This window comes from Panthera leo, chromosome D2 (genome assembly GCF_018350215.1).
Source record: "Panthera leo isolate Ple1 chromosome D2, P.leo_Ple1_pat1.1, whole genome shotgun sequence".
In the NCBI taxonomy this organism is placed as follows: Eukaryota; Metazoa; Chordata; class Mammalia; order Carnivora; family Felidae; genus Panthera; species Panthera leo.
In genome coordinates, this window is record NC_056689.1 from 66,960,041 (window position 1) to 66,987,111 (window position 27,071).

General features: G+C 37.4%; 1 protein-coding gene across 10 annotated transcripts in view; it reads left to right on the plus strand.

The window, feature by feature from the left end:
• The window catches only part of ADD3 (adducin 3), a 123,226-nt gene that overhangs the window by 86,517 nt on the left and 9,638 nt on the right, over positions 1-27,071 (plus strand). For 9 of the 10 annotated variants that reach the window (XM_042909172.1, XM_042909174.1, XM_042909168.1 and 6 more), the window contains 8 exons: positions 7,237-7,460; positions 18,104-18,242; positions 21,961-22,112; positions 23,091-23,171; positions 24,236-24,385; positions 24,814-24,957; positions 25,072-25,170; positions 26,282-26,464. In XM_042909172.1, the coding sequence (XP_042765106.1) occupies positions 7,266-7,460; positions 18,104-18,242; positions 21,961-22,112; positions 23,091-23,171; positions 24,236-24,385; positions 24,814-24,957; positions 25,072-25,170; positions 26,282-26,464 (1,143 nt within the window). In that variant the 5' untranslated portion in view covers positions 7,237-7,265. Of the gene's footprint in view, positions 1-7,236; positions 7,461-11,825; positions 11,880-18,103; positions 18,243-21,960; positions 22,113-23,090; positions 23,172-24,235; positions 24,386-24,813; positions 24,958-25,071; positions 25,171-26,281; positions 26,465-27,071 lie in introns of those variants that run through there. The other variant, XM_042909175.1, reaches the window with a different exon arrangement.

The window sequence follows — 27,071 nt, forward strand, 5'->3', positions numbered from 1 at the left end:
CATTTCACTGAAAGAGTAGATTTTGACCATGAACAATCTGTGAATGGCTTGGTAGTGCTAATATATATCATTATTATGATTTTATAGTAATATCTAATACTTGAGCATTGTAGCTTTAGAAAAATCACTCAACACTTCTGAGTATAGTTTCCTCACATCTGTAAAATGTGATCCTTGAATCTCATCTGAAATATTCCAAGAGAACTCTCATAGAGTCAATAGCCATTATAGCAATAAGACCCTAGTGCTTTGTGGGATAATTAAATCTTCCATTGGGACACTTAGAAAATGTCATCTGTATTACTTGGTGCTATTCAGTGCCCATTGTTGGTTTTTTTTTTTTTTTTTCTTTTTTTTTTCTTGACTTTTATCTATGTGTAGTTTGGTTTTTCCAAGTCTGTTGATTTTCATGTCAGTTGTATGTAAAATCTTGGCTAGCAGTTGAAAGTAAGTAGTTCATGCCTTTTAGAATTTAAAATGAAGAAAACTTCACTGGTTGATCTGAGGATGTGGCTTGTTATAGTTTGTGCAGGGTCCAAGTTGTTTTCTAAAACTGTAAACACCTTCCCAATTTTACAGTAAATTTCATTAAGAAAAACTCTAACTCCATAAACCAGTGTGTGTTGTTGTTGCTGCTATTGTTTTAACCAAATATGCTGCCTTGAAATCTTGGCATATCTTTGATTTTTGTTTTAAATATGGAACAATAGGCCTGGTACTTGAAAGTACAGCCATCTTTTTTGCTTATGTTCTAGAGAAAGCTGTTAAAACTGCCAAGAATTAAGTTTGGAAAGACTTTTTATAATAATTTTTCATAAGATTGTTTTGACCATTCCCAGCCTAGAACTAATACAAACCAGATTGCTTTGGGAGGAGTTGTGATACAGTAAAATAATTCAAGTCAGCCACCACTTATGGAGTCCCCTGCCATTGTGAGGACTACAAACATAAGCAAAGAGATCTGGAAAATTGAACTAGAAGTAGCTAAGAGTCAAGAAAAAGTGAAAAACAAATGGACATTGAGTAATATAGATGGCATTTTCTAAGTGCCCAAATGGAGGACAATTTAATTATCACCCAAATCACTAGGATCTTACTGCCATTTTTTTTAATACCAAAGAATCATTTCCGACTCCCTCCCATCTCTAGCGTATATTCATTTCCTCCCTCCCCGTCTCAAATACACACACGCACTTCTTTTCCTTGTGTTTCCCATTTGACCATAACTTAGAGTTTCTGGAGTAGTGTTTTTCAAACGGTGGGTCATAACCCATTAGTAGAACAAGAATCTATTTGACCAATTTTTTAATGAAAAAGATTAAAATAGAAAATACCAGAATGTACTACATAGAGAAAGTATCACAAATTTATTTCAGCTAAATATCTCATGTATTTGTATGTGATTACAATATAAAATGTATTTTTTATTGTGGATTGCCATTTTTAGAGTTTGAAATCCATCATTCTAGAGTATTTCATCTATTTGTGCCTTAAACCTAAATTTCTTTAAATATACATGTTGGGTGGTTACTGCATAGATATTTAGATAAGATTTTTTAAACTGGAATTTTTGTTTAGGCCTGATACCTTGTTTCTAATCTGCACAGCCAGAGGAAAACCCATAGTGTTGACAATGTTTTATGATGTTACTTTTTAAAAAAATCTGTTTTTCTGCATCATTTTGAATTAAAAGAATCCTCTTAGAAGACCAATATTTTTCCCCTAATAGAGTTCGTACTGGTTTCTATTGCTCCGAAGTACTAGAAAGCATGCCTGTGTATGTGCAACATTAAAAATAGGATTGATTTAGGGATGCCTAGGTGGGTCACTTGGTTGAATGTCCAACTTTGGCTCAGGTCATGACCTCACGATTCATGGGTTTGGGCCCCACGTTGGGCTTGCTGTTGTCAGCATAGAGCCTGCTTCGGATCCTCTGTCCCTCCCCTCTCTCTCTCTGCCCCTCCTGCGTGGTCTCTCTCTCTCTCTCAAAAATAAATAAATATAAGCAAATAAAGGATTGGTTGATTAAAACCACAGTTAGATGTCACTTTACACCTGTCAGAATGACTAAAGTCAAACAAACCCACAAAAAATAACAAGTGTTAGTGAGGAAGGGGGGAAAATTGTGCATTGTTGTCTCGTGCATTGTGTCTCGTGCATTGTTGGTGGAATGCAAACTGATGCAGCCAGTGTGGAAAACAGTATGGAGGTTCCTCAAAAAATTAAAAATAGAATGTAGGGAGAGATTCTAGTTTTTCTTAATCCTGAACAACTAAACTAAGCATAAATATTTCTGCTTCTAGGGGATATGGGAAACAATTCAGTTCCAGGGCTCCTTCTCTTTAAAATTAACCAACCCTATTTTTTTTTTTTTTTTTAATTCAAGTGTAGTTAACATACAATGTTGTATTAGTTTCAAGTGTACAATATGATTCAACAGTTCTATACATTTGTTCATCAAGATAACTGTACTCTTTGGGGTGCCTGGGTGGCTCAGTCTGTTAAGCGTCTGACTCTTGATTTCGGCTCAGGTGATGATCTCATGGTTTGTGAGTTCAGGCCCCGCGTTGGGCTCTGCTCTGACAGCGTGGAGCCTATTGGGATTCTCTCTCTCCCTCTCTCTGCCTCTCCCTTGTTCGTACTCTCCCTCTCTAAATAAATAAACATTAAAAAAAAATTTTTTTAAGAGAAGTAAATAATGTATGTAAAGTTCAGTGGCTAGCACATAGTAAGAGCTCAGTAACTGATAGTTGTGGTTTTTTTTTTTTTAATTTCTTGAGTGTAGTTGACACAATGTTACATTAGTTTCAGGTGTACAGTATAATAATTCAACTCTATATATGGCTTAGTATTCATAACAGCTAGAGATTTTCTAACAATTACAAGTTGTTTCTTTAGTAATGGGTCATCATAGCATTTAAAAGAAGCTATCAGCTTCTCTCTAACGATTAACAATAGCTATTCTAAGGTCATACAGCAGTTGATGGAAATGCAAAGACTTGAAACCTGGTCTCTATCCTCAGTCCAGTACTCTGCACCATTCTGCTTTTTGCTTGAAAGAATTACAAGAAATTTTTAGAATGTAATTAAAAGTTTTTTAGTCTAATAACCAGCTAAAGTTCTAGAATATTTTAACCATATTCAAGTGAAAATAACTTCATAGAGAACAATCATATTTAAACCGATCTGACCACAACACAATTTTTTTAAAGTTCCATAACAAAGCCAACAGTTGAAATATTTCATTTGTTGTGTCTTCTGGCTTACAAAGACTAGTGCTGCTGAAATCTGAACACTATCCATTAACTACTTTTTTACAGTATTTTGTCTGTCGGGGCTTCATATTCTAACTGTTCTTTTTACTTGAGTAAACTGTTACGTAACTAGATTTTAAGTACTCCTTAAAATTCCTTTGTGTTAGCAATAAACTGTTTTAAGGAGCTCAGATGGACCTATTATAAATAGCTTCTAAGAGTACGAGGTTCCAAAGATTGGTTACACTTCTGGACTACTGATAAAAAACCCATTGGATATGGAAAAAGAAGTTTCTTAGAGTTGGTGCTCTGTTGCACCACATTTTTGGGTAATAGCAAGGTGATGAGAAATACTATGTTTGTAAGCCAAGCTAATAACAGTACCGCAAAACCTAATTTCTGAAGAATATCACATGACCAGAGTCATTCTATTAATAGTGGATGTTGTAACAAAACAAAACAAAAAAAACCTAGCCCCTTTATCCTGTGAAGGCTCCATTTATTTGATCATCTCATATTCATTGTTCATTGCATGTTTTCTCTCAATTTTTAAATTAATGATTTAGGACCTGGAAGACTCACTTATATAAAAGCTCATTTTTACATTTTCTTTCCTGATTAGTTGCTTTCTAGTCACAAAATCAGATTTTCACTAAAGTGATATGACATAAAGTGACTTAATCCTATTTCATGAATTTTTTGTGTAGTACACGAAAGTAATTCAAACTTCTAGAATGTTGTAGAGTGATGTTGTCAAATAGAAGCTAACAAAGTTTTAACATGTTTTACAAAAATTATTGTTAACAAACTAGTTTACATTTTTTTAACTTTGTAATTTAACTTTATTTTTTTATTTTTTAAAATTTACATCCAAATTAGTATATAGTAGTTTACATTTCTCAGACCAGAATTAATACAAGATTTTTTTACTTTATTTATTTATTAAAATTTAATTCCAGTAGAGTTAACATATATTCAACAGTTCTATATTAGTACTCATCAAGATAAGTGTACTCTCATCCTTTTCACCTATTTCACCCATCCCCCAACCAACCTCCCTTCTGGTGACCATCTGTTCTCTATATTTAAGAGTCTCTTTTTTGGTTTGTCTCTCTCTCTTTTTTTTTTTTTTTTTTTTCTTTTTTTCCTTTGTTCATTTGTTTTCTTTCTTAAATTCCACATATGAGTGAAATCATATGATATTTGTCTTTCTCTCACCGGCTTATTTCATTTAGCATTATACTTTCTAGTTGCATTCATGTTGTTGCAGGTGTGTGTGTGTGTGTGTGTGTGTGTGTGTGAGAGAGACATCTTTACCCATTCATCTTTTGATGAACAACACTTAAGCTGCTTCTATAATTTGGCTATTGTAAATAATGCTGCAATAAACATAGGGGTACACATATTCCTTCAAGTTGATGTTTTCACATTCTTAGAGTAAATACCCAGTAGTAGTGTAATTACTGGATCAATGGGTAGTTCTGTTTTCAATTTTTTGAGGAACCTCCATACTGTCTTCCACAGTGGCTGCACCAGTTTGCATTCCCACCAACACTGCACAAGGGTTCCTTTTTCTCCACATCCTCGCCAACGCTTGTCTTTTGAGTTTTTTATTTTAGCCATTCTGACAGGTGTGATGTGATATCTCATTGTAGTTTCTATTTGCATTTCCCTGATGATGAGTGATGTTGAGCATCTTTTCATGTGTCTGTTGGCCATCTGGATGTTTTCTTTGAAGAAATGTCTGTTCAGCATGTCTTCTGCCTATTTTTACTTGGGTTATTGGGGTTTTGGGGTGTTGAGATCTGTAAGTTCTTCATATATTTTGGATACTAACACTTTATCAAATATGTCATTTGCAAATATCTTCTCCCATTCAGTAGGTTGTCTTTTATTTTTTGTAGGTTCTTTTGCTGTGCAGAAACTTTTTATTTTGATGTAATTCCAATAGTTTATTTTTGCTTTTGTTTCTCTTGCCTCAGGAGACATATTTAGAAAGATGTTGTTACAGCCGATGTCAGAAAAATTACTGCCTGTGCCCTCTTCTGGATTTTTATGGTTTTAGGTCTGACATTTAGGTCCTCTATGCATTTGAGTTTATTTTTGTGTATGGTGTAAGAAAATGGTCCAGTTTCATTCTTGTGCATGTCGCTACCCAGTTTTCCCAATACCATTTGTTGAAGAGACTCTTTCTAATTGCATATTATTGCCTCCTTTGTTAAAGATTAATTGACCTGACCATTAAATTGCAAGTTTATTTCTGGGCTTTCTGCTCTTTTCCATTGATCTATGTGTTTATTTTTGTGTCAGTACCATACTGTTTTTATTACTACAGCTTTATGTTATCACTTGAAGTCTGGGAATTGTGATGCCTTGTTTTGTTTAACTTTTCAGAATTGCTTTGACTATTTGGAGTCTTTTGTGGTTCCATACAAATTTTAAGATTGTTTGTTCTAGTTCTGTGGAAAATGCAGTTGGTGTTTTGATAGAGATTGCACTAAACCTATAGATTACCTTAGGTCATATGGGCATTTTAACAATATTTGTTCTTCCAATCTATGAGCGGGATGTCTTTCCATTGCTTTGTGTCGTTTTCAATTTCTTTCATTAATATTTTATAGTTTTCAGAGGTTTCTCACCTTTTTGGTTAAGTTTATTCCAAGGCATCTTATTATTTCTCGTACAATTGTGAAGGTAGTTGTTTTCTTAATGTTCTGCTGCTTCATTATTAGTGTATAGAAATGCAACAGATTTCTGTACATTGACTTTGTATCCTGTGACCTTACTCAATTCTTTTTATCAGTTCTAGTAGTTTTTTTTGGTGGAGTCTTTAGGGTTTTCTTTATATAGTGTCATGTCATCTGGTGCAAGAATTTTTAATGTCTTATAATTAGTTTGCTTGGTCTAAGTTGCACCAAGGTAACTTTAGAGATGAATTCTATCAGAGAAGACTATTATTAGAGACAAATATAGTAATCTCCCTGGTTGTTACTGTGTTTTAAAGATGAGACCAGATATCTCTGGTCTTTATTAGAGATATAGATCCCTAAGAGGAAAGTGGCCTTGACTCTCTCCCTCCTGGATCTATCTAGAAAAGTGTGATTATCCTGATAATTAAGTGAATCAGGTATTCTTATGGTTTCTGAATAACTTTTTGCTGTTTCTTACTTGGATTTGTAGCACTATGTGCTGAAGTTATTTAGTCTGGCAACCTGAATAATTCCTACATTTCCTCTAGGAATCATTTGAAAAACTTATAGCTGTGTTTCTCTCATGTTAATAAATTACATTCACTATAAAATGTAGTGGTCATTAAGTATGGCCAAAGTTTGGTCTAAAATAAAAAAAAAAAGTGTGAATAAGAGAAAAGAGAAGCTCTAGTGACAGTACTCACTAATTGTGGAAATTTTGCTATTATAGATGTGATTTTTTTTTTTCTATCACTTCTCGGCCTTTTGGCTAAGATCAAATGTAGATGTGATTTTTTTTTAAGCTTTATTTATTTTTGAGGGAGAGAGAGAAAACGAGCACGAGCTGGAGAGGGGCAGAGAGACAGAATCCAAAGCGGGCCCAGTTTCTGAACTGAACCTGCCCAACACAGGGCTCAAACGGTGAGATCGTGACCTGAGCGGAAGTCAGACGCTTAACCCACTGAGCCACCCAGGCAATCCTAGATGTGATATCTTACTTTGGAGATTTTGATAGTTGCTCCCTCTAAAAATTCAGTTAGCAGTTGATGACATAATTGAACCACAAGTTTTCTTTACTTCTGAAACTATCAATTTCCAATTTAGCATTATAATCAAAGATATTTTTACTTTAATAAGAAATTGTTCTAATATTTTTTGAGAAGCTACTTTTTAAAGAAAGCTGCCACTGTTAGCCTCTGGGCAAAAAAAAAAAAGTTCTGTTTGACCTCCATAAAATCTGAATTTAATAATGAACTTATCATGAATGTCCTCCTTTGTGTTTATTAATGCAGGTAACAAAGGGAGTCCTTCGACTTGAAGCATGAGTTCAGATGCCAGCCAAGGTGTGGTCACTACTCCTCCTCCCCCCAGCATGCCTCACAAAGAGAGATATTTTGACCGCATCAATGAGAATGACCCAGAATACATTCGGGAGAGGAACATGTCTCCTGATCTACGGCAAGACTTCAACATGATGGAGCAGAGGAAACGAGTTACTCAGATCTTGCAAAGTCCTGTGAGTTGAAATAATCAGAAGGCTATAATTTTTCTTCTCCCTGGAGACCTTGATACAGGGAGGTAGGAGGTACCTTAAAGTACGCTCACAATAGATGGGTGAAGGCAGAGTGACTACTAGTTGCCCCCAGGCTTTCAGAGGTAAAATGAACACCTCATTTACAGATTTAATTTGCAAAGCTTTAATAACAAACTAGTGTTGTCTTGGTGGTGTAAGTTTTCTTTGTGTGATTTCTGAGTGTAACGCTTCATTAAAGGAGGACAAAAGATGGGGCCGAGCTAGGATTCCCAACTCAGAGTGAGTATCTGTGTAAAAAAGAAAGGCATGACTGAATTGTCAAGAGCCAAGAAACATATTTCCTTTCTTTGTGCACCCTGACACTCAGAGCAACAGAGGAAGACTTCAAGCTTCTGCGGTGATGTGTGATCTGGCAGCCTAATGTGACATACACCTAATGCAGGCACACATAGATGCACACGTACCAAACTAACTACACTAAAAGTGGATTATAAACTGAAGCTGAAAATTTTGTCTGCACAGTAATATTCAGACTTTGTAAATCACATTAAAGTGATTTGTTAGTTTTCTTACAAGCCCTTAGTGGAATTGCAACGGTCACATATCAGTGATGGAAAATGAGAGAGAATACCTTGATTTAACATGCAAAATGAATTAGTAACTTTATGCATAATGAAGATCACAGACCCCTTAAGGTAGAGTTCAGCAAACATAGACACATGAGGCCCGTGTTAGGGTTAATTAGGCTTCCAACTTAGGTACTAAGTTAAGCACTAAGGCATAGAACTGCCTAAGGTGGCCCTGGTAAATCATTTTTGTTGTGCCCTTGAAGAACACATTAATTATTTGGATCAAAATAGATATATTTCCTCTTCTAAAGAAACTCACTCCACTTTTGAGGGCTAACTTATTAACCAAATGATTACAGTAACAGATAGTATAAAGTAACAGAGAATGAGATGAAGTTCAGGTTTTGTTCAAAGTTGTTAAATATTGAGATTTCTCTGGGAAGTGTTCCAAAGAGGACCAGTTTTAACTGTAAAGTTTAAAAGTAAAAAGTACTGAGCTGCATTTCTATGCCAGGGTTTTCGTTTTAATTTCCCCATTAAATAAAGACAGCATAACTTCGAGTAGATCTAATTTTTTTATACCTAAAAAAATTTCCATTTGTAAATTGGCTGGAATTACCAATTGTATTTATGCCTTAGGGAACTTAATGAAATAATGGGAAAAGCAAGGCATATAGATTGTTATTTCCATCTTCACATAGCAAGAATGGTAATTTTCAGCCCAGAGAGGAACAAAGAAGATTTAAAAGAATTGTGGTTTGACCATTTTTTTCCCTAGATCTTTGCTAGTGAATTTAAAATCTCATTTGTGAAAGACTTAGAAAAGACATAAATTTTGTCTTCCTGCCATGTTTTGGGGCAGTGGTTTTCAAATTTCTTTTAATACAACAAACCTTTCAACAAAGAAATGATCCCTGGCGACCTGCGTTAGTATCCATTGCTAAATAACAAACTACCCCAAAATTTAGCAACTTAAAACAGCAAGCTTTTATTACCTCATTGTTTCTATGGGTGAGGAATTCAGGAGCAGCTTAGTTAAGTGTTTCTGGCTCAAGGTCTCTCACAAAGTTGCAGTCAAGACATCATCCATGGCTACTGTCACCTGAAGACCTGACTGGCCTGCAGATTTCTGCCCTTGAGATGGGTCACCATCTTTTCCCAATGGAAAAGCCACATGGCTGTTGGCCAAGGACCACAGTTCCTTGCCATGTGGACCTTTACCTGAGACTGTTTGAATGTTCTCCTCCAGAGCAAGTATCTGGGAGAGAACCAAGAGGAGTCTGCAGTGCATTTTATGACCTAATCTCAGGCCTTAAACACCCATCACTTCCACCATATCTATAGTTAGAAGTGAGTCACTAAGTTCAGCTCATACAGGAGCTGAAGAAGGAGAGAGGAATTAAGATCCACCTTTTGAAGGGAGACTTGTCCCCTCTCTGACCACAATTTAGTTGAAAAGCATTGAAGTCTGCCACAATTTATTTACCTTGCTCCCACATGCAAAATGCACTCACTGTCTCCTAACACTCCTGCAAAAGCTTCAGCTCATTATAATATTTGCTTGAATCCAGAATCTCATCATCTAATTCTGGTCCAGCTACAGATGGTGCCCCTCAGGTGTGACTCCTTAAGTACAGGTCCTCTCAATCTGTACACCTGAGAACTAAAGAACTAAATCTGCCCCCTGCCCACACACAAACACACACACAGCCAGTGGTAGGGCAAGCAAAGATAACTGCTACTGAACATTCCTGTTCTAAAAGGGGGGAGTTAGGGGTACAGAGGAATAACTGGTTCATAGCAGGTGTGAAATCCATCTGGGCAAATGTTTAGAAGTTCCCTTAATGAAGACATAGTCCTACTTTCCAGGGGTGACTCTCGCTAGTGGCTCTGCCTTCTGGGCTTTTGGTTCCACCCTCTGAGTCGTCTTTCCTTTTCCTTGAAAGTTAGCCTGTGTTTGTTCTTTTCTCAGCCTTCTTCCTTCTTGTAGAGGTTTTGAGGTTCAAAGACCTCTTCTTTTGGAACTACCTTTGTTCCTTCAGGCCCAAGCTTGCAGTGTTTCTGCAAATATAATTCTCTTAAAACCTGTGTGGGTCTCCTGTGAATATTGGAGTTCACTCTTTTCGACAAAACCCATAACCACTAATGATCAAATCAAAGATATGACTAATTTCTTGTTTGTAAGAAACAAGTTTGTAAGCCTTCTATTTAAAATGCTGAGTTTATTTGGGAAGAAAGGAAAATAGGGAAACTAATAAAAGCAAAGTATAATACTTGTTTTTATTAAGCCCCTTATTAGCACCTATTATGGGCACTATTATGTATCAAATCCTATTTAATCCTCAGAACAACTCAAACAAAAAAGTATTAATATCCCTAGTTTACAGATGAATAAACTGAAAGTTAGAGGTGTTAAATAACTTGCTAAAGTTTTTACAAGTTTAGTTAAACTGTGGGCTCTGAATGTAAACTCCAAAACTCAGACTTAACCAGTAGGTTGTACCACTGAAAGCATTCAATAACAATGAAAAAATTCCACCCATATATTGTTTTATTCATCTTTGAATTCTGTTGTTCAGGTTCATTTAACCCAACATAGGAAGAGTTTCCAATCACAAGACATTTTGGTGTCTGTAAATTTGTTTGACAAACACAGTACCTTATTGCCTTGAGCTGAGAAAATAAGAAAAAAGAATGTTTCATCTTGACTCCCAAGTATTACTTCTAGGAATTTCATGATCTTTCGTAATGTGTGTGTGTGTGTGTGTGTATGTGTGTGTGTGTGTGTGTGTACTACTATATATATCTATATATAGATATATAGATATATATAGATATACTTTACACACACATACACATATATATATATTTTTTAGTATATTGTAATGTGTATGTATATTTAAACCTAATAAAGTGTTTGTCTTAGAAATCAAGTGCTGGTGAGTAAACAAGGTTTAGCTAGAGATCTTGTTAATGCAGCAGGGAGAATCTACAAGTTTTCTTTAACCAGTACACCCCTCATATATATGCCTATGGAAACCCTAGATTATCATTAACCCCCTTATCTCAGAATGAGGTGTCTAAGGCAAACTGTTGGAATTAAATGATGTTTCATCAAAGTTAAAGACGCATATAAGTTGAAAAATTAACAGTACATTGTGCATAGTAGATATTTAGTAAAATTCTATGTACATCGATGGATGGATATATGAATAGCTGGGTGGGCTTTGAGTCATTAAACTCTTGCAGGTTGTCCATCAAGCTCCTGTTGAACTTAACAGCTTAATGTGGAAAACAGTTGGTGGGTTTCAGAAAAAGAATGAATGTTCTCAAACCTCACCACTAGGGAAAGCTATTTAATCTGGTTGACAGAAATGTGCAATGCTACTCTGAAAGATAGAACAACAGGAACTTATAGGTAGTGATAGCTCAGGCATGTGACACACTAACATTTCTTAATAACAGGGCAATATGTAATGCTACAAGCTACTTCAAATATAGGAGTAACTTCAAAGCCATATATATTTCAGAATATCACTATAAGGCCTAAAATGTTAACAGCGCACCTAGTTGGTCAGAATCACCGTCATTTATCTGGTCACGTTAGAAGCTTAAGATAAAGGTGTTCTTTATTAATTTTGTTTGCATTTTTATTACATACTAGCTTCAAGAAAAGAGAGTATTCTAACCTTTAACTTCATATTAATTAAGACTTAGGTAGAGGATAAAGACCATCCAGAAGAAAATTTGGTTTATTTCTTTTTTCTCCTTTCAACAGGACCAGTGGTAATCTATTTCCAAATGAATACATTTCTTAATGGAGAAATTCTAAGTAAGTTTGTTATGCTCCTAATCCCACTTTGGGAGAGATCTAATAACATAATTGTAGGGTGCCTTGGGAGCAGCAAGTCTGTAATCTTTTTTTTTTCTTTTTGCTCCAATTTTTCTCTCTAGTAATTATTATGAGGTAGAACATCCAGGTGTGAATATTTAAAATCAATCTCTGATATTTATCAGTATTCCATTACATAATGTCCATAAGTTAAACATTACTTATAAATCAACCTATGTAATTTTCTTTTCTTTTTGTTTTTGTTTTTTTTTTTTTCCCCTAGCCTTAACTGAAATAATTCAATCAGGTTATTTTCTTTTATCAAATTGGTCCTCTTTTCTGTGATTTACAATACCTTCCATCCAATATCACTTTCTCCTGAAAACTCTGATTTTAGATACAGAAACTAGGATCTGATACTTCAAGGTAATTCTGCCTTTGGTTTTTAGTATACATGAATATGTGTGTACTTAAAGTATAATCTTACCTATATGAATCTCAGGTCTCCAAATCTTTCTTGTTTTTATAATCATGTTTATTTTTATCCATACTTTATGAATTCAGAATTTATAGAATTGCTGTGTCAGTATTGACAGACAATGCATAAAATAAAAGGGTATGAGATTCAGATAAGGCTTTTAAGGCATGCTTTTTCTAATTCAAACATTTTGATTTTCATCTAGTGATTTTTTACTTTTTTTTTTTTTTTTTTTTTAATCATACTCTTTTGGATGTGTGTTAATCAGAGAGCTGTCCAAAATATAATACTCTGGGGACCAAACAAGTTTTCAAGTAGGATTTTGTTTGAGTTGAAGAATTAAATGACTTTCCAAAACTTTATAATGTTCAGTGAAGATTCATTTCTTATTTTTAAAAAATAGATGAATTTCTCCCATTCTATGATGGACAGACCTAATTACACAAGAGGAATTTCTCATTCAAATAATGGACTTTTTTTTTTTAATGTTTACTGATTTTGAGGAAGGGGGGAGGGGCAGAGAGAGAGGTAGAGAGAGAATCCCAAGCAGGCTCTGGGGCTGTCAGCACAGAGCCCGATGCAGGGCTCTGTCCCACGAACTTTGAGATCATGATCTGAGCTGAAATCAAGAGTCAGATGCTTAACCAATTGAGTTACCTAGGCGCCCCTCAAGTAACAAACTTTCAAGACTTTTTTAGATCTTCAGATTCTAATGCTAAAAACCTGTGAAATGGATTTTACTATCATTAACTCAATTAAGATTAAGATCAGATTCTTTACTTTCTTTCCTTATATTCTAGGAAAGGAAAACACTCTCACTATTTTATTAATTGAGCACTGAACTAGACACTCAGGGAGACTCCAGGAATGTGAAAGACAACAGCTTCAACCATCAGATATCATAGTGTGGTAGAGTGGGAAAAGTAAACCACAGACCTATGATAGGTATCCTAAGAATAGTAAAGGCAAATGTTAAAAGAATTAGGGTTGGGTGGGAAGAGAAGAAAATGGAGATCCCACCTAATTGGGGTGATTAAAGGAGAGACTTCAGGAAGATCACATTTAAGACAAGTGTTAGATAAAGGGTAAGAACTGATTAGGTAGAGGAACAGCAGAAACCAGCATTTCCCTTTGATGAAACAGAGTGCACAGGGATAGAAAAGTACGGTGTGATCATAGAGTGATGCGCAAACCTCATAGGCTAAATCAGAGCACAAGGTAGTAACGGTAGGTACACCCAAAAAGTTGCATGATGAATTATAGAGATCCTGGAGTACCAGACTGCTTGACCTATAAGGAGTCAGCCTATTTTCTCATCATTTCCAGTTCTGATCTGTTTATAACAAATGTTTTGATATGTACATATATATGCACACAGTGCTTGCTTTGCATCTGGGTTCACCACCACCTATTAGCTGCGTGGCCTAGGAAACTCACTTAACTTGAGCTTCAGTTTCCTTGTTGGTAAAATGGACCTCATGGAGTTGTTGTGACAATTAAATGAAATAACATAAAAGCAAGTTGTGCAGAGCCTAGCCCATAGTAGGCAAGTATTTTTGTGAAAATTGTATACATGACTTATATACAGTATTGCTGATTTAAAGCACTTTATGGCAACACTTTGAAGATTATATAATTATAATTCTTTAGACCGTATTTTGGGTTTTAAAGGTCTCAGAGAATCTGTCCTGATGGCAGTCAGGTTTATTATGTTCACGGATTCATGCATTCAAGGTGCAACAACTCCCACTACTTCCTCTTCTCTGCTCTTCTATCTCTAAGATGGAAGACACGGTTTATGCTGTGGTTTGTGCATGTGTTGTTTGTCTTTTACCCTGACTCTTCTCTGGTGGACGCTCTAGGGAATTGTTGGTTTAATCTGACTTCAGAAGCCAAGCATGTGACCTTGCTGCCCTGTGTATAAGTTAGTTTTTCATTCTGCTTTGATGGAAAAATTTCCAGCTGTAAGAGGGCAAGTATTTTGGTACTTGAGGACCATCATAATCTGCTGCTATGTAATTTTTTTGCTATTTCAGTACAACCTAATGCCCTAATCTAGCCTAAGAGGTTTACTCTGTATTTCTGATCACAACATGCCTGCTGCCTTATTAGTTGTATTTGGTTTCAGTGATACAACCCATCTCCCATAAAATTACAGAAAGATCCTGTGCCCACCTGAGAGTTACAGATTTCAACCTTTACTCCATTTACTTGTTAGCTGTGCAGCCTTGAGCAAATCACTGCCTATCTCAGGACTTTGTTGTGAGATTCAAATGAATAACTATAAAGGGTTATTTTATTAACATTGGATTTCAGAATATGGTTAACTGTCATCGTAAAGATAAATAAAGTTTTTATTCTTTGAATACAGTATTTTAAAGCTTAACATGTTTATAGATAAATTTTTAAAACCAGCTGAAATTTTATCATTAATTTTTATACTGTCTTACGACTGAGGTAATTATCTGAATAATACTCCAAATATATTTGAAACATTAAAAATGAGTTATAAATGTTCATGACCAAAAACATTAAATCTTTTGTAATAGAAGATTTCTTATCCGCTGAAGCTCTTTCAACTATATAAAAACGTTAGGGCAATTTCACTTACTTTGAAAATTATTTTCCTGCACTTTGTGGAAACTAAATTCATATTTTTCTCTGAATTGATTTTAGAAGGGCTTACACATCCCCTTATGATACCATGGATCATCCCAAAGCTTTAGGATTGTGCCCACCGTATTGTGGGATGTATGGAAGTGGTAAAAGCATTTTCACTAGTGAAAATAGCATTTGACCTGAGTTCTTGCCTTTAACATTCACTGCCTTGGACAAATTTTTCAACCTTTCTTATTTAGCTTTTTCATCCCACTCAGCAGAAACGTCTCATCAGCTCATAAATAGTTGTGATTCTCTTGAGCAACTGGTTGGTTTTTAATCTTAAAGCCATTATAAATCATACTGAGCAGATTATCTTAATTAATTCATGTTGGCTTAGGCCAACTGTAGCAAATGCCTACAGTTTTATAACATGCACTTTGTATCTTAATCTCATTGCTGGCTCTCACTAACCTCCTTATACTAATTTCTTCTCTTTAGCTTAATTTATCTAACCTGTATTTATTTTTTTAATAATTTTGATCTCTAGAATCTGCCTTAAATTCTTGCTGGAGCAACATGAGGAGGGGCATTCAATAAAATATTCCCATTTCTCAGTAAGTTATTGCAATGTAAATAATGAGTGATACACATAGTAGGTATCATCAGGTTTTTTGTTTGTTTTTTGTTTTTTTTTTTTACTGAATGAATATTGGTTATAGCTGCTTTCAGCTGAAGAAAGTTTAAATAGAATTTGGTTTTGAAGGAAAGATAGTTTCAAAAGAGCAGATTGGCCCTTTGCCAGGTGTCCAGAAGTTTTCTGTAGTTTATAAAAGATAAATGAGTGTATCTGAAAGATTCTTTCTCATCCAGCCTTAAATATGGTAAAATACTCATGTTACTCATCTGTATGAAAGTGTCCATCCATCTTATATATAGCTCACAACCATTTTATGTTCACTAAGTCGTAGAAATGTATTAATGGAGTTTTCTGATCAATGTAATGTGTCTTTGTAGAGGATATTTTATAGGATAGTGTCTCTGGTTTAAGTCATATTTTTAAATGAGCGAGGTACAGTCAATGGATTTAGATGTTTAGAATTTTTTTAATGTTTGTTTATTTTTTGAGAGTGCACAAGCAGGGGAAGGGCAGAGAGAGAGGGGGACAGATGATCTGAAGTGAGCTCTGCACTGACAGCAGTAAGTCCAACGTGGGACTCGAACTCAACCCTGAGATCATGACCTGGGCCGAAGTTGGGCACTCAAACCAACTGAGCCACCCAGGCACCCCAGATGTTTAGAATTTTTATAATTGTGCTAACGATTTACATTTAAAAGCCCTCAAATTTGTAAAAGAAAAGCCATGTTTAACTGGTATAAACTGCTCCATGAACTCAGAATTCAAATATGGTCACTACTAGTTTTTAAATTAGTCTCTTAAACATTCACCTGCTGTATTAGCAGAAAGTACAGTATCTTCCTCTTGGAATTTCTGTTCTCCTCTAAGTTGTCCCAAGAACCTCAGTGGCTTACACGGTGCAAAAGGGTTCACCAGTGACTTCTATATCCAAGATGTGGCGTGTACGTATGTCTTCATGTGCACATGTGAGTCATGCTAAAGTCTCTTCAGTCCACCTCGGCCACTGTGCCTTCCTGCCCACACATGGTAGTGGTGTTGAAAACGAGTCTTACCCTGTCCAACAGGAGATGCAGGTTCACTGTTGACACAGATGTCTGCACAGGCCACTCTGGGGCATCAGGGAAAGGTGACCTCCCTCCCCCTCTTCCTGTGCTAAGCTCACTTAGGGTGTTCCGTGGTGCCCCATGATTGAACTCCCAAGATTATATTTTTTCGCACTCAGCTCTTTCAATTCAGATCATGGATGCCTCTCAACTGTTTCTCTAAAAGCAACACAAGCATTGAGTCGGGACTGGTCCTAATATTTACTACCTCATAGCCTCAAACCACATTTCTCCTTCCATCATGGGCTCCTATGCCTTTTTTTTTTTTTTTTTTTTTTTTTTAAGAAGTCCTTTCTGAAAATCTGAATCATTCGGTCATCCACGATGCAAGTCTACATCTAAGCAGGGACTCCAGGAGATCTTATTCTCAGCCTTATAAGGAAGGCTACTGTTGGTGACTGAAAGGAAATTCACCCTTCTGAAAAAGATTTCTCCAGTGATCTCCAAGGTGTTTGTATGGACTCTTCTTGGAGGTTGTGATTCCGGAGCAGTTTTCTGCCTTCTCCCTCTTAGGTGAAGTGGTTAAAAATTGAACTTAATTTCTGGCAGAGATTCTGTCTCATATGTAACCAAAAGCAAGGTTTAGAGGACTTACATTGCAAGAGCTTTTGTATTTAAAATGAATGGGAAAAGGTTTGAGCAAGAAAACAAATGAATTTAATAAAATAAGTATTGGTTAGGTGTTATGGAAATAAAAAATGAGCTATTTCAAGTAATGTAAAGGATTGAGAGAGGTTTCAAATGATGAATCATATTAGCAACTTAAGGGTTATTCGAACAGAAAATTTCTCTTAATGTTCAGAATTTTTACTGACATGAACACTGTTTCTGACACATACACATATGCCCCCAAGAGATATAGCAGAATTCCAGAACAGGAACATATAGTACCCAAAGTTGCTTTCAGTCTTCATAGAGTTAAGGGAATTGCCGCGGAATTCTTAAAATGGAAGCCGTGATGTACGTAGTATGTCTTAGTGAAGATTTCTGTGAGTCAGTCTGTAGTCAGAGTCTTGCCCCATCCAAATAGGGACTCTAGCCCAACCTAGGTAATGAGGCCACTCGGCAAGGAATGGCTCTCTTTTTGCATCAGTCTGTACTTGGTACTCTAGTTCCATATTGTTAACAGAGTTGCTTTATATATATCTGTCTATTGTAGACGATAGCTCGTTTTCTTTGAGAGTAAGACTTTCTAACGATTTTTTTCCTCCCCTGAAGGCAAGCTTCTTGCCTCCTTCTTCCACTGTTTTATTATTTTATGTTTTATATTTGTTTCAAAATTGTATACATGAAACCGTATTCAAAAGAGGGATGAGAAAAAGATTGATTACAGAGAAAGTTATGTTTGGTTTGTTCTGCTCCAAGTGAGATGTATGAGCTCAGTGGTCATTTTTGTGTGTTACAGGCCTTTCGGGAAGATCTGGAATGCCTTATCCAAGAACAGATGAAGAAAGGCCACAACCCAACTGGATTGCTGGCATTACAGCAGATCGCAGATTACATCACGACCAATTCTTTCTCGGGCTTTACTTCACCTCCTCTCAGTACGTCAGTTTCGAAAAGTTTAAAAAATTATAATTTTATCTCTACTTTGAACATGGCACATCTCTAGCAGCATGTTCTACTCTGGTTCAGTCCTTAAGTTTATAACATCTAATACTTAAGAGTAATATAGTGTTAAACTCTCTTACCTTTTGTTATCAACCGGGCATTTACTAGACTTTGTGAGGTTGTAAAATAGTTACAAGACATGGGCCCTGTCCTACATAAATGCGTAATTTTAGTTGAGGAGACCTACCATGAATGCAAAAAAAAATTAAAACTGAAAGATAACTGTAAAACATTACAAAGCAGTTCGTAAGAAATTGTCTAATGGCCTTTTATAAGTCATCATACTATGAACTGAGAGTTGAGATTGATTATTGGTTGAAGTGGACTGAGAAAACTCTGAAAAAAGAGAGGCCTGAGCTAACCAGGCTTTATAAGATGGAGTGGTTAGAATTTGGTGTAAAAGAGGGGTTAAGATATTTTTACATTTAACAACTCTTTAGTAAGAGCACCAGTTTGGTGAGCTGAACACTAAGCACTTTATACATCAGCAAGATATGTCCAGAACTCCCTGCAATACCAGGACAGGTGCAGAGTGCCAGAAGGTAATGTCAGGGACTGCTTCGGGTCCGAGTCAAGGGATGAGACGTCATATCAGCATTAAGGGATTTTCTTTTCCTCTTTTTTCTTTTCTTTTGTTTTCCTTCTCTTCCTTCATTTCTGCCTGCCTTTGGTTTTGGTTTGGTTTTGTTTGGTTATAGATTTATAAGTAAGAGTCAGTAAATGCAAGTACTTTCCAAATAGAGGAATGGCATAACAATTGAGACCTGATGTTGAAAACATGCTGGGTTAAGGTATGTTTGTAGAACTCAAAGCGGACCATGTGTCGGCACATATATACTGGTTAAAGAATCTTTGAAAGGGTCCCAATGTGAGGTATACGTGCTTGAACTAAAATAGTAGTGTGAGTACAAAAAGGAAGAGATACGAGAAAGGCATAACTAAGGAAGAGTAGAGATGACTTAGTAACAGTTTGATGTGAGGAGATGGTATAGATAGTGGGGGAGAAGAACTATGAGTTACAAAATCACTCCTCTATCTTGGAAGAAACATTCTATTAGAAGAAACAGAAAAATTGAAAGGTTGCGCTTGTTTGTTTGGGGTTTTTTTTGCTTTTTCTATAATATTGAGTATCTATTATGTTCCAAGCACCCTGTTAGAGATAGGAGATAACACTGATAAACAAGAGAGACAAGATTCCTGTCCTTGTGGAGACAGAAAATGGTCAGTTGATAAGTGCTATGCAGATAATTAATAGATAGTGATTTGATAGGAGGAGCTAGGTGACTAGATTAGGTGATCAGAGAGAATCTCTCTGAGGAGGGGACACTGAAACTGAAATCTGAATGACAAGAAGGAGCAAACCATACGAAGATTGAGAGAAAACAGTCCAAGTAGAAGGGACAAGTACAAGTGTCAGATGGAAATAAGAGGAGAATGAATTTGGTGGTCTCTTCAAGGAACAAAAATTAAAGGTTATGGTCTGGAACATGGTTTTGGGGGAAACCAGTAGAACAAAGTGAGATCAGAAACAAGCAGAGAGGCTGAATTATGTAGGGCTTTGCAGCCAGGGTTGGAAGTTTGGATTCTATTCTAATTTTGAAAAGCCATTTAAGCAGAAGGGTGATGTAGAAAGACCTGTATAGTTTCTGTGTGAAGAATTAACTGAGAATTTCATGGTATTATTAGTAGACAGAAATAGGAATGTCCAGAGTTGGGGATCTCTTTGGCGTGGGAAATGGAAGAAGTTCAACTTCAGGCATGCCAGGGTTACCCAGAGTTGCCAAGACCTTGTAGCAGTTGGAAAAACACTCCTAGAGCCTAAGAGAGTGACTTGGCAGATGGACACGGATAAGTATTCATCAGGGCCGTGTGTGTAGATTAAATCATACAAGAGGGTATAGGCAGAGAAGAAAAGGGTCTAAAGAGAAAATTTCGAAAGTTAGAAGAGGAAGACTGGTCCAGGAAGACCAAAATAATAAGAGGAGCTATCCTGTGTGTGTCCTAGATACCCCAGCAGGAAGGGGGAGCCGCTAAGGTTGCTGGCTGCAATGTACAAAGGCATGGCAGCGGGAAAGCTGTGTCTCACAGCTCAGAGGTCAGGGAGTACAAATCAGCCAGTTTGGCTGGAAAATTTATGTTGTCGAAAGTGGAAGTTAAAGTTGGCGGGGAAAGCAGGAGATCGATTAAATGGCTGACTCTGAAATTTTGTTAGAAATTATATTGTTTCATAATGGCTTACATATTGAAACTATTTCTTTGAATTAGTTCACAACATTTCACAAGTAGATCTCACATTACAGTATTGACTTGGGGCCCAAGTTTAAAGTTGAACCTTTCTGATAGCCCTGAACTCAGATTCTCACACGGTAGCAGCTGATTGTGAAGTTATAGCTGCCCCTTCATCCCAGGCCTGTGTTATCTCTAGCGGCCTACGGGCTGCACCAGGCCTGGTTTATGCACTTACATGAATATCTTGTAGGCCTTCAGGTCTGGGGCTTCTGCAAAATTTTGAGCAGGGGAGTAGTGAGGCTAACCGTGTTCCTTTACAAACTCAATCTGATGACTTTATGTGGAATGGATTTATAAAGAGAGGGGCCAAAGGCAAGGACAAGAATGAGAAGGCTTACATGTGAGATGAGGCCTGAACTCAAGGATGGAGAATGAGGGAACTCATAAAGAAGAGAGTGGTGGAACGTGGTGATGAATTACGTCTGGTCGCCCAGGACAGGTTACGTTGATCCTGTGGGAATTGTAGTACCATCAGTATCAGAAGACTGAGGAGAAGTGAGAAGGTAGGAAAAAGCAGGGAGATAAAATCACTTTTCTACTCTTTTAACTTGACTGTTACTGTGTCAAGCAGTTAGAAGCAGCAGGCTGAAGGGTGGGCAGGAGGGCCTGCTCACAGGTAAAGACCAGGGTGTCTGAGTCTGTAGCGTTTTCATGGGGAAAAGGAACGTGAGAGAGGAGTGTAGGGGAGGGTTGAGCTTCAGGAAGGAGCCACAGACGGGAGAAAGGGAAGAGAACTTGTCGAAGGAGAAAGAAGCAGCAGGTGAAAGGGGAACAAGAGATCCAGATGATACCACACAGGCCTGTAGAAGAATTGTAGGGAAGACGTGGTAAATGGTGTCAAGGAGAACAAAGACTAAGAAAAAGTGGAACTTGATCACATCGAAAGTTAGCAATTGGGTCATTAAAACCCAAGCAAAACTAGGTTTTGTTGCTTAGTCATGGCAGAAGGCACATTGTGGTTTGAATGCATTCTTTTCCATTTTAAATAATTTTTGTTTGACTAAAAGTCAAAAGGGCTATTAGAAAAGTAGCTTTCCGTTGGGATCTTTTCATCATAAAGTTAGCAATAACCTCAGGATTAAGAACACTTTCACCTTTGGGATCACGTGACCATTTCCCCCCAGTGGTGTGAACCTGACTCCCTACCAAGTCCCTCCCCCACAAGTACAGTACTAGACGAAACAGCAGAGAAGATTGCTGATGCGCCTTTCTCCAAAGGAAGATAAGCTAATGAAACATTGTGCGGGCTGATAAGTTTCACATCCGAATTTACAAGGCTGGGACACTCCCAGACTCCGGCTGCTTCCAGGTGCAGCAGTGCTTGACTTGACAGCAGTCTCTGTCCACACCTTCTCCTTTTAGGTCTCGGCATGGTCACACCTATCAATGACCTCCCTGGGGCAGATACATCCTCCTACGTGAAGGGAGAGAAACTTACTCGCTGTAAGCTTGCCAGCCTGTATAGACTCGTGGACTTGTTTGGATGGGCACACCTGGCAAACACCTATATCTCCGTGAGTTCTTTGGCTTTCAATTCCTTTTTGAAAAAATCCCAACTAGAAGGCAACTGTGTACTCTTCTCCCCTTGACTCCTAAGTCTGATCAGTCTTCATTTTCTGAACCTAGCATGCTGGGTTACAACCTAATGCTGATTTAAACCTCTCCAAAGGAGAGGCTGTGGTTAACCTCACTTTCTCTTTCATTTACCATCTGTGTTGTCCTTTTCGTTCAAACCAGTTGCAAAAACCATCTGAGAAGAAATCCTCCTGGCACAGTTTTCTCTGTGTTAATTCTGTCTGAGCATGAGGGTCACTGAAAAGCACTTGGGGCAGGCAAAGTAGAGGAGGCCTGGGACGTTTCCTCTCTGGTCTTTATTCTCTTTAAGTGTATTTTTTCCGTTCATTATCATCTGTGTTTTCATGTTGTCACACGTGGAAACCAGACAATATTTGGAAGCAAAAAAGTATGAAAAGACTGTAATGGAAGTGGTGCCAGTGCTAGGTGCTGTCTTCCCAGAGTTCTTCCCCACCCCACCCCCCCACCCCCTGCAGCCTCTCCTATGTTTCCCCTTCCGTCTCCACTTCCTTCCTGCCTTCCCAGGAAGACTTCTCTTTCCTTTGCCCCTTTCCCCTTCATTTCCATGTTGTAAATCAAGATTATAGTCATTACCACATTCAGTTAATATTTTCTCATGAATGTAGCTGACCCTAAGCAACCTTAGAGCTCCCGGGATAAAGCTTTACGGAAGTCCAGTAAATGAGAAACTAATGGCAGAAATTTTTAGCAAGTGCTTGAGTATTGAGGGAAGAAAACTTTTCATTGAAAGTTTCCCATTGCATACCTTTAATTTCTACTTTGTTGCTTTCCCCACCCTCCCAGATCTCTTACAGTTATTCACTACAAATATATTTCTAGTCGTGTTTACACTGCAAAATATGAACGACCTCGTAGTAATTGCCTATTGTTTGTTTGTTTGTTTTTCTTTCTCCCAGGTAAGAATAAGTAAGGAGCAAGACCACATAATAATAATTCCTAGAGGCCTGTCTTTTTCTGAAGCCACAGCCTCCAATTTGGTATAATTTTCATTTCTATGTTACTTTTTCTGTGCTTCTTTGTGCTTTTCTAACAGTTTTCAGCTTTTAGTATGGGACAGAACAAGAAAAGGTATGGATGGAAAAAACATTTGCTTAGTGAACAGGAAAGAATTTGGAAAGTTGTGTTGATTTAAAAAAAAAAAATTTTTTTAGCCTTTATTTGTTTTTGAAAGAGAGACAGAGCCTGAGCGGGGGAGCAGCAGAGAGAGAGGGAGACACAGAATCCGAAGCAGGCTCCAGGCTCTGAGCTGTCAGCACAGAGCCCAAAGTGGGGCTCGAATTTACGAACCGTGAGATCATGACTTGAGCTGAAGTCGGACGCTTAACTGAGCCAGCCACCCAGGCACCCCAACTTAGGTTGATTTTTAAGAAAAGCTTTCAGGGTCAAGAAAAACAAGGTGGTTGAAGAGACTCATAAATAAGTTGGTCTTATCAGTGAACTATCCATGTTTTGGAGGGAATCCTTTGACTTTTTTTCCACCCTGTACACTCTGGAACTTTTAAAAAACACAAAGTCTATGTGTATTTTATAAATAGATTTCAATAAAGTTCAGTTGGTGTGAGCAGAGGGGCTGGCTGACTGTGTGGCATTTTATTTTTCCATGATTGTACTCCTAGGCACTGTCATTGGCCTCTGGGATGACAGGAACTCCATTGGTTCTGGGTGCTACAGTGTCAGCAAGTGGAAATTTTCCAGCCAATTCAGTAAACACTGGACTTGTTCAGACCTTTAGTGAAGAGTTTAAGTTACTTGGTTTTTTGGAAACTGCTTCTTACTAAATCGAAATTTTGTTTCCGACTGCCTGTTTTTATAAATAAAGTTTTATGGGAACAAAGCCACACCCATTCTTCTACAGTTCTGAGTGGCTCTACATAAAGTGGCAGAGTTGGGTAGTTGCATCAGGGGCCCACAAAGTCTAAAATATTGACTATTTGGCCTTTGACAAAAAAAAGTTGGCCCCCTCCACTGGTTTGGTTTGTGGATCACAGGCAAACTTTGATACATGTGTACCAATTAAATATGTCTCTCTGATTTTTTCCAGGTGAAAGTCAATATCATAGGAGAAGTGGTTGATCAGGGAAGTACTAACCTGAAAATTGACCACACAGGCTTCAGTCCCCATGCTGCGATCTATTCAACACGTCCTGATGTTAAGTGTGTGATACACATCCATACCCTGGCAACAGCAGCTGTAAGTTGCTGAAGGCTAAAACCAGCAATGACTCTGGGAAGTGTAGTATACTGAAAATATTAATCCTCTGCATACCCAGAAAGCAAAATTTCCTTTGGACCAAATGCTGACATCGTAGGAAACAACTAGAGAGATAGCATTTGCATTTTTCAGTAATCAGCTAATAATTGGGTGCTGAGCTCTTTGGAGTAGAGTTTCTTTCATAATATTTGGCACAACGTTTAAACTGAGTTCTATCCCCTAAGTCCTTTTTTTTTGTTGTTGTTTTTTCTTTCTGGAAGAAGTGAAGAGCTAAAGTGAGAGAGGGGTTGGAATGGTGGACTCAGTGAATTAGGCCAGTGCTTCCTGAGCTGACTAAAGAATCCGGTTCTTAGGAGAGTGTAACTAGTAACTAAATATGTTCTTTTAACATGGGCCCAATCAAATAGGTATCCTCCATGAAGTGTGGGATCCTTCCAATTTCTCAAGAGTCCCTCTTCCTGGGAGACGTCGCCTATTATGACTACCAAGGGTCACTTGATGAACAGGAGGAGAGAATTCAACTACAGAAAGTTCTGGGGCCAAGTTGTAAGGTATGCAGTAGAGTTCCTATCGAAGGAGCTATTTTTGTTGCTGTTGCTGTTGATGAAAAACAGTGTGAGCTATGCCAGTTATTTTAAAGTGATTGCTTTGTGATTCTATTTTAGGTGCTGGTACTCAGAAATCATGGTGTGGTAGCCCTTGGAGAAACGATTGAGGAGGCTTTTCATTATATATTTAATGTGCAGATAGCCTGTGAGATTCAGGTAGGAAAAATTATCCCCCCACACACTTGTTTTTTATTGTTTGCAATTTGCTTGTTGTACTGGGTTTTGTGTTATTTATTTTCAAAGTCCTATTGGTTGGTGGCTTTTTGCTTTGTCTTTTAAGAGATCTGCTTTACTTGAATAAAAAGGGTCAACTCAGCTATCTCTTGAATTGAAAAGAGGAAAAAATTAAAATTCACATACAGACGCACACACACAAATCTGAGAGCCTCATAAACATCGTTTTCCCCATAATCCTGCTTAATTGTAATTGTCTCTGTTTTTACCCTGTAGTGGTTGTGGTCACACTAATTAGAAACAGAGGCAACCGTCCGTCATCAAAGATCAGATGTAGCCACTTTTATAAAAAGCGCAAGGAGCAGGGCCAGAAGTTTTATGAACGCCTGCAGTTTCCAACAATTTCACAGCCTCAACCTTATTATAATAGGTTGGCTATTTATTAACTACTTTTTTCCTCAGAGAAGCTGAATGTATTTTTAACAGACCTAATTTCCCTCTTCAAGAAGATTCTCTTGAAGCAAATGGTAATAATCTTAATTTATTAGAGGGCCACAATAAAGGGGAAAAATCTTTTCTGTCAGTTTTAATGTCTAACAACTAACTTTTTTTTTTGTTGCTCTAGCAGTCCCTTCTTAAACGAAGCTGTGAAAAGCTTGATGAAATTAAGATAATGAGCTGCTTCTGCCTAAATATCCTTAACTTCACAGTGTAGTGTCTATATTCCTTTAAAATTATAACTTTCAGCAAAAAAAAAAAAAAAAAAAAAAAAAAAAAAGGATAGCCAAGGGAAAACTGCAAGATAACTTTAAAATTTGGCAAGAGAATTCAGTTTCTTGAAATATGTTAAAAGGAATGGCTCTAAATGCGTTTTCCATCAGGGAGGATCAGAATCCTGGAAGGTATCTTTTTCAGATCAATGGAAAAGATACTTCAGCTGCCCATTTTTACAAGTGTATTGCCTTATTCCTGTTGTTAGGAGCCTGGACAAGTTATAGGTATTTGCTGAATTGAAATCCTGCCTTTTTAAAGGTAAAATATTCATTATAATCTTTTACAGTCTTGTGCCTCTATATTTTGCCATCGATTACAGGTGCAGGCATTAGCAGGGGCAGGTGGAGTAGACAATCTGCTTGTGCTGGATCTTCAGAAGTATAAATCTTTCACTCATGCTATAGCAACAGCCGGAGGAGGAGGAGTGAATATGGGCTCCCATCAAAAATGGAAGGTTGGCGAGATTGAGTTTGAAGGGCTGATGAGGACTCTGGATAATTTGGTAGGTGAAAAATTGAACGTAAACTTGGATTTCATGTCTGCAGATTCAAGAGCAAACGCTTCCATCTCCCTTTGGTCTGGGAACATGCTTATACCTCTGGGAGCTGAGTTGGACCTTGGGGAGGCATTCCAGTGTAATTTTACCACATTTTTAAGAATCAAACAGTGAAACATGCAAATGTCATCTTTATTTATTTTATTTTTTACATTTATTTTTGATAGAGTGAGACAGGGCACAAGTGGGGGAGGGGCAGAGAGAGAGGGAGACACAGAATCCGAAGCAGGCTCCAGGCTCCGAGCTGTCAGCACAGAGCCTGATGCGGGGCTCCAACTCACGAGCTGCGAGATCGTGACCTGAGCTGAAGTCGGACGCTTAACCGACTGAGCCACCCAGGCGCCCCTTTTTTTTTTCTTTCTTTCTTTTTGTTTTTTTGTTTACATTTATTTATTTAAGTGTCATCTTACTTTAGATTTTACCCTCTTCCACTAAGGGTCAGAAGAAGATTGCCTTGAGACTGAGGAACAAAGATTTAAATGAGCACTGAGATTTGGCTTCCAGAAAGCTGGAAAATAGCTAGGAAAATTTTCTGGTCAGCAGTTTTGAAATT